The sequence below is a fragment of the Aulonocara sp. 'chitande type north' Nkhata Bay genome, linkage group LG23 (genome assembly GCF_057382095.1).
Source record: "Aulonocara sp. 'chitande type north' Nkhata Bay isolate Kocher_YH1m ecotype deep benthic linkage group LG23, A_spYH_male_GT1.1, whole genome shotgun sequence".
Taxonomy (NCBI): domain Eukaryota; kingdom Metazoa; phylum Chordata; class Actinopteri; order Cichliformes; family Cichlidae; genus Aulonocara; species Aulonocara sp. 'chitande type north' Nkhata Bay.
In genome coordinates, this window is record NC_141365.1 from 10,149,581 (window position 1) to 10,157,933 (window position 8,353).

The 8,353-nt window shown below is 42.0% G+C and overlaps 1 protein-coding gene across 4 annotated transcripts in view; it reads left to right on the forward strand.

Moving 5' to 3' along the window:
- lnx1 (ligand of numb-protein X 1) overlaps positions 1-8,353 on the forward strand; it is a 36,547-nt gene that overhangs the window by 26,508 nt on the left and 1,686 nt on the right. For 3 of the 4 annotated variants that reach the window (XM_086284087.1, XM_086284088.1, XM_086284090.1), the window contains 7 exons: positions 172-327; positions 2,042-2,250; positions 2,327-2,740; positions 3,504-3,638; positions 6,051-6,228; positions 7,313-7,559; positions 8,132-8,290. In XM_086284087.1, the coding sequence (XP_086140213.1) occupies positions 172-327; positions 2,042-2,250; positions 2,327-2,740; positions 3,504-3,638; positions 6,051-6,228; positions 7,313-7,559; positions 8,132-8,290 (1,498 nt within the window). The remainder of the gene's footprint in view (positions 1-171; positions 328-2,041; positions 2,251-2,326; positions 2,741-3,503; positions 3,639-6,050; positions 6,229-7,312; positions 7,560-8,131; positions 8,291-8,353) is intronic. The other variant, XM_086284089.1, reaches the window with a different exon arrangement.

Here is an 8,353-nt window from a genome sequence, read left to right on the forward strand (position 1 = left end):
TCAAACAGGTCTTCCTGCATTATACAGGTAATTGCAACAGGATCACAGATTGCTTAATGTCTTTGGTGCAGCTCTGAGAAAGCTTTCCATTGGCTGTGAGTGAGATTCAGACATGTCTGGGCATGTTGAGGGTGAGGTCATCTTTAAAGTGCCTCTCTTTCACCCCTGCAGTCAGAAATTTTGATCGCTCTTCAGTGAGGAGTCGCTCCTTCAGAAGGTTGAACAGGGCCTTCAGCGTCTTGAGGAGGACTAAGAGTGGCAACGCTGTTAGCAATGAGACATCTGAGGAAAGAGACAATGCCAGAAATTCCAGTGTGCCACAGGAAGGTATGGATTAAAACCTTTATATCTGTGTTTCTGTGTTTCCCTGAATGTGTATACTTGTTTCCTCAGCTTTATATGGAGGGTGACACAGCTGGGTCCCACAGTGTAACAGTAGTATATGTTTCTTTAATAATTCAGCTGTGGATTGCATAAGCTTGTGCAGACAGATCATGGGAGAATGGTAGCCTGAGGGATGGGATGGCCAGAGGTCGCTGAAGATAAAGCAGATGATGTTCCTACTTCTGTCTCCACTACCTGTTCTTCTTTTTTATCTCATCCTTCTATTCAACTCTACCATATCCTGTCATTCCTTACCAACTTGATGATATATTCACCTGGGAAAGCAGTGTTCTAGACGTGGTAGAACCATAAGATGTATGTATGCAGTAAAAAAAAATGTGCCGTAGTGATATTTAATGTAATCTCTACAGACTGGCACTTGTGGTGGAAATATAGCCAACCATAGAGTATAACGTTAAAGCAGAATTGCAGTGTGATTGGACGAAGGAACGTGGGATTGCGTAAGAATGAAGGATGACGAATGATCTGGGAGTAGATTATTCTCAGAGGCCATCACTGACGGGGCTGAGAGAAAAGATTAAATATTCATTGCCTGCCACTGAGAGACAAAGATAGACGGGAAGGATGCAAAAGTGAAGTAGACGTAGTTCCATCCTGGAGAAATGTAAGGAAGAGTGGATGCAGAGTAAAATAAAATGAAAACAAATAAATAAGCAAACACATCATACAGTCCCATTGGGGTGGGTAAAAAAAGTATGTGACAAGATGAAGCAAGACAGAGGTTGAAAGGTGAATGATGGAGAGAAAGGAGGATTACATAACGGCTGTGAGTCTCTCTTAATGTGCTCTCCACCCTTGAAGCAATCTGCTGCAAAAAAGACAAAATATTGACTTTGTATTGGAAAAAGTGCAGCGAAGTGTGGAACAAGTGTCTGAGGCTACAGAGACAGAGATACGAGGGGAAACAGTGCATTTAGGAATAAGAAATGAAATGAAAAACTCAACTTCTTAAAGACTTTGGCCAAGGCTGTCAGCCAAGATAATGTCCCCCACCCATTTCCACATGGTCCTGTTCAGAATGAATCATTCTGCCATTTAGTAAAATTCAACAAATTCAACAGTGGGTATGTGGGAGGATTGCACAAAAGAATGACATAAAACTAGAAGAGACATACTCTTTCATTAAAAATGCTGAGGCTCATAATGAGGTCTGCATTATACTCGAATCCTTTATTTTTTGCAGATGATCAAGTACTGAGGTGAAAACAAGGGGAACAAATCTGTTGTGAATCAAAGTAGTTGGACTGTGTACAAATTTAGTGTGTATTACAACTTTTCTTACATCCCCACCCTAGTAATAACTTTGTGGAAATGTGAAATTGAGGGTTTTCCCAAGCATACTTGCTACAGATGTATGTGACTAATGATACAAACATCACAGAGGATAATCAGCCAAGCAAATTTTCCCTCTTGACTTCTACAAGTTTGTTTTAGTAACCTTAGGGAGTAGAGACAGCTGGCTCCACTGCTGAACCTCTACACTACGGTATACCTCCATCTCCCTAGATGTGTTTGTCTTTTCCTTCTCAGCGCTCTCCTTTTCTCCCATTTCCTCTCTTGTTTTATTTGGCTGGGTCTTTTTGGCTGTTGATCTTTGTACAATAGAACTTAACACAGCCTTTTCCTTCTTCCCCAGTGGTGGCTCTTCCTCAGCTCCATCACCTGATCCCTGATGGTGAAGTTACCAGTATTAAGATCACGCGGGTGGATCCCTCAGAGCCACTGGCCATTAGCATCGTCGGTGGCAATGAAACCCCTTTAGTTCGCATTCTAATCCAGGATATCTACAGAGAAGGTGTCATTGCTCGGGATGGACGCTTGCTTCCCGGGGACATGATCCTCAAGGTATAGTGAGTTTAACAAAGCAGCTGGAAGTGATAAAAAAGTCCTCTGTGAAATTACATTTCCGCTTGTCCTTCAGGTAAACGGCATTGACATTAGCAACGTACCCCACTGCTTTGCTGTGACCACCCTCAAACAGCCGTGCCAACTCCTCCGGCTAACCGTGCTCAGAGAACAGCGGCATCGCTACCGTTCGCATTCGCATGGCCACCCACATGGCCACATCACTGGGGGCCACCCATCACACGGCCTACCCCATCATCCCTTGAGAGATGATAGCATCCATGTGGTCCTGAACAAAAGTGCTCCAGAGGAACAGCTGGGCATTAAGCTCGTGAGGCGGCCAGAGGAGCATGGAGTGTATATCTTTCACCTGCTGGAGGGTGGACTAGCTGCACGTGATGGGCAACTGTGCATTGGTGACCGCGTGCTTGCCATCAACGGGCACGATCTACGTTATGGCGCACCAGAGCACGCTGCTCTACTCATTCAGGTCTGTTAGCAAGTCAAGGAAAGACTGCATGCATTAGCATTACATAGAAAGTTCACAGTTGTGACAAATTCACCTTCATGTTGTTACAGACCATAAACAACTGTGTTGTGATCTTAATGTGAGTCCCTGAGGTATTAAAGATAATTGTGGTGATTCAGGCTAATTGTGTTGTGCTGTTGTGTCTGCATTCAGTGCAGTTAATAGTATTTAATTGTGGTTACTCCCTGATGGACTGGGCCATGTGGCTGCCTCTGTATCCTGGTTGATGCCAGTCAACGATGGTGTGTTTTTGGTTAATAGTGGTTAATTGCAGTGTGTCTGCGGCTGACTGTGCAGGGTCTCTGGGCTCCAAGTTCCTGTCTGGGTTGTTTGACTGGCTCTACTGGGTCTCTGTGGAGCCAAGATGGCCTCTCAGAGTAGGCACTTTCTGTCGGAGATTAAGAACTGCCAGGATAGAAATTAAATTAGTTCAATTAAGGCAATAATGAGCTGGACTGGCTAATTCAGGACTCAGCTCTTTGCTAGAAAGACCCGTGGAACTCTCCAAGGAATGAGAGCATGGGGAGAGGGATGTATCCAGCCAGTCTGTGTGGCTGTATGCTTGCATATGTGTGAATGCGTGTAGGTCAGCCTGGAGTATAGTTCTAAGAGTTACGACAAAGTGGCAGTGAAGATTAGCTATCCAGAAAATTTCACTCAGAATAAAATTAATTTCCCCATTTAACTGCAACACATGTCAAATTTTTCTGTGGTTGTTTTTTAGGCAAGTGAAGAGCGCGTCCATTTCATAGTGTCTCGTCAGATCTGCCTGCCCACTCCAGACCTCATACAAGAAGATCCGTGGGGCATGGATGGTCCCCCACCATATTCCCCTGTGGATCTAGAGCAAACACTGCTGGTGAGAAGCTCATACAGACACATATATATACACACACAAGAGACAAGGACGGTACTGATACACAGAGGAGCTTTGTTCCCCCGACTCCCCTTCCCGTGATAAATATTCGCTTTCAGGTGCAAATGATCCATGGAGGTATTATTCTCCAGTCAAAGCTGAGTATGTCATTCAAGCAGTACAGCAGGAAAGCTGTTTTGTGTTGCACCCCCATCGATCTCCTATTTTTTTCACCACAAAGAAGACATCCCAACCTTTACTGTTTTTTTGAACATAGCAATTTATCTTGCTCTACGACAGAGCCAAGGTGAAAATTCATGGTATAATTTCAGGTTGATCAATTCCCTTTGATTTTTAAGAGGCAATTGTTTTGGCTTCCTGCTATAAGTAGAATTTGTCTGATTTCAAATTTGAATGTAATTGGCACAAAAAAAAAATGCAAGTTTGCGATATTTTTTGTCTTTGCCACAATATTTTATCACTATAATCACAAACTTCCTTACAGATCTCTACTTTGGGGATATTTTGCATATACAGTACAGTATCTTGTGGAGAGTTCCTCCTCTTTCAATGTCACCGGGATCAAAACATGTAAATGCATATATTTTTATATATCTTTGATTATATCTTTAATGCGGCTGCTTGAGAAGTGACTGATAAGAAATGATTCATTGTCAAACCAAAGGTGACATCTAGCGAGATAATGCTGCTTCATGAATCTTTAGTTTTGGGGACATTGTTCAGTGGTCTAGGGCAGTGTTGACAAACCAGTAATAGTCCAGTTAGGACAGCACAATATTAACTGAATCGTAATATTTTTCCCAGTGTCAGCTTATATGTTATACCTGAGTGATTTAATTTATAATAGTAGGGATTCGTGTGGTTTGGCCAAGACATATTCCAAGACATGAGAAGTACAATACTCTGCTTCATTATGCGGCCATCAGGGGCCATATCCTCACTTTCATCCGAATGCATAGAAGTTTACAGGAAAATGACCTCATTTGTTCTATGACCTCACTAAATACATTCCTGGTAAGTTTAACATCTTAAGTGCTAGTTTCAAGTCTTTTTGTTTTATTACTCCAGTAGTGTAAAAAATGTTGATAAATCAGGATGTTCTTTAGGTTAACACTGTATGCAGTGTCTGTAAGCTACTTATTCAGGCTTTACTTGTCACATCAGGTTTAAAAACACCAAGATGGGATTGAGCAAAATGCTCAACCAGAAGCTTCAAGATTGCACATTGCCCACTAACCAGTGGGTCATGTCACACTGATTGCACCAGCTTCTAAATTCTTCTTTAAGTTGTGTACATACTGATAAGCCAGTCTATTTAACAACTATCCAGCATTTTGCCTAAAACAAACCTGGTAAAAATAACTGGCATGCCACAGAAGAAATCCTTCTTTTGAACTCCAGGTGGTTGTTCTTTAATCACCACACGAAATAGCTAGCTGCTTGGCTAAGCATAAAGAACAGAGATGACAAAATATCTTATGTGAGCTCGCTGTGCTGGGAGGTAACAAACTCTGCTTATTACACAGCATTATTGTTCATCAAAAGCCATCAAATAATCTGGGAAAAAACAGACAGAATTGACAGTGCTTTAATATGAAAGCCAGGTAATGTGTTCAGTTTTCGCACTGTCATGCCATAAGGTCAGTCAAGTGATCTCTTGTTGTGAGTGCAGCTAAAACGTGTGAATGTGGCACATTAGCAAAGCAGGACAAGCTACATCCCACCAACCTCAGTGTGTCCATGTGTTATTCATTAGTATTCAACTCTGCCTCATATGACTCACACACTTGCTATGAATAAAACCTCATTCACTTTATCCCATGCAATGCCTCGTTCAAAACATCAAATAACACATCACGACTCTGTGTATGAATCTCTGCATTCAACATGGACAAAGACTGAGGAGGCACTTGAGCTGCCTAATGTTCTACCATAATAACCACCATATATTATACATTAACCAATTATGCTGACGAGGTCATTCATCAATCAGCTTTTAACTGTGTCTATGTTATTGGGCTCTTGTTCCCATAACCCAGCATGGGTGGCATTCATGTGACTTCTACCATTATTGCAAGTCTCACAGAAAACGCTCCTCATTATTATGCAAATGCACTACATCTAAATCTAATTACATTATATAATTTATTTAAGATGCCCTTGGTGTAAGTCATTATTATGTTTGGAGTGACGGTGCATGCGGACACTCAAAACACCACAGTGACAGCATCAGTTCTGAATGTGTGGTATGTCCATTAACATCACAGTTGGAAAAGAAAACGGGATATTAGGGGAAGGAATAAAAAACAACCTTGGTTGTTTTTAAAATCAGTCACTTTACAAAAAACTCTTTACTTCAACTATTTGTCTGTCTGCTTTCTGTCTCCTGTAAAGGACTCTTGTCAAAAGCCTGCATGTTATGAGAAGACAGTAAGTCTAAATAAGGAGCCGCATGACTCTCTGGGTATGACAGTGGCGGGCGGCATGTCCAGCCGAGGGTGGGACCTCCCCATCTACGTTACAAATGTGGACCCTGATGGAGTGGTGGGACAAGAGGGCTCCATACGCAAAGGTAAAATGAGTTGTCATCTAATTATGTAATCATTAGAATATTACTCATGTATTTCAGAAGAAATGTGATGTCTGTAATCTGTGCAAATAATTACTCATATAGTGGATTAAGCATGAGTTTCATTGCATAAAAATTCTGTCAGTATTTATGTGGGTTTGGTGATGAATACTTGTAACGAACAGATGGGGTGATTGATGAACATTTAAGGCTCATGTTTCATTATGAAGGTTATTCATGCAACAGAAAACTCTGGTGCTGCTGTGGTTCAGTGCTCCGCAAATTGGCTCTAAGAGATTTAAACAAAAACACAAACAAACATTAGCATAGCAGTGCTCGAGACTTGAACTCCAATTGCAATGCAGAAGAGAATTTGTCAAGTATCTAATTATTTTGCTACATGAAATTCGTCAAGACCGAACCAGCAGAACATGAAGAGACACACAATAGCTGTATGGAAGAGCAGCAGCCTTAAAATCCTGTAATGCTACTGAAGGCAGGGAGAGTGGAAGATTTTTAGCCCCAAATGCTGATTCCTGCATATTCACCTTAAAATAGAACCATATTAGGCCTTTCATTACTCTCAATCTCAATGCCTTAAACTCTGGTTATGAGAGGATTGAGAGAAATGCTGAGATGGGTGATAAGAAGTACAGTATGAAGGCTTAATAAAAATAGAAGTAAATTGAGTCTGTTGTCCTATTCATGGTTCAAGGTGCACATTATTGTATTCATAAGGGACAGAGCAGCAGCAGCTGCCTCCTTTTGTACGGTTATGAAACATGTTTGCGTTTTGTAATGGAGTGCTAATTTGTATTTGCATATCCTCACAGGGCAAATGTGTCCTTTGAGCTGCTTACTAGCAAGATGGACTCTGCGATTATCAATTTATCTTTGCACCACTTTCATCACTAGGAGGCTTTTTAAAGCACAGGTGGTGCTTAGTTTCCATCTCTTTGTCTTCTAGCGTGGAGGTTGATGAATATTAAATAGGCAGATGATGTGTCCCACGTCTTGTTTTAAGCTGTTATGAGGGTATCAGCCCCAGGCAGAGCTTGAGTTGTGCTGTCTATATCTTCCCCTGCAGGTGACATTTTGTTAAATGTGAATGGCATGGATTTGACAGGGGTAACACGAGGTGAGGCCGTGGCCAATTTGAAGAACACCTCCTCTCCTGTTGTGCTCAAGGTTTTGGAGATGCGTCCTCCAGAGGACTTTGTGCAAGATTGCACATTGCCACCTTGTCTTACGCCATCACCTACAGACAGCATCAAGAGCCCGGTGCCTAATGACGATTACTCCCCACTGTGGGTGTCATGGCTGCAGCTACCCAGGTAGAGTACCCACTGCTGCCTTTGCATCATCTCCATGTACAATTGTATGCTTTTTCTGAGGCCAGTATAAATTAAACCCCTCACACCGGTCCTTGTGACCTCTGCCAGCTGGTGCCAACTGAAATTTTGACAAAGCCAGCTGGGAAAGGAATGCTCATTATACTTTTAAAACTAACCTTTCAGCTTAAATATTTACCACTAAGATATCAGTTAAACTTTCTCTATGTTCTTAGCATATGAATTTAGAAGGTGTGTTAGAAAGACAGCTGTGTACTGATAACGACAAACAACTGCTGCTCCTAGTTTTATAAAGTATGATGAAACAGAGATGCAAAGAAACCAAGCACTAAGTCACAGTGAAAATTTAGCTTTGGACTGTGATTTGGTGCACTACTGATACAAAGTCCAAATCACACCTGCATTCAAAGGTTAGCCAGGCCTTTCTCTTTAGAGTGGGGCTCATTTCAGCACTCTATCTACAGCACACATGCTCAGTATAGATGCACAGTATGTGTAATCTAAAGATGCCGTTGAGAGATTAGTGTGATTAATCTCCCTCTTGGCTCATGCAGGCATCTCTACTGCTGCAAAGACATCGTCCTGCGGCGGAGCACTTCGGGCAGCCTGGGCTTCAGTATTGTTGGAGGTCAGGAAGAGGTCAACTGCAATCAATCCTTTTTCATCCGCTCGATTGTGGAGGGGACACCAGCTTACAATGATGGCAGGATAAGGTATCTGCTCGTTGGATATCACTTTTTTTCCACAATTGCCCATGGGCAAAATGTTTTAGAAGT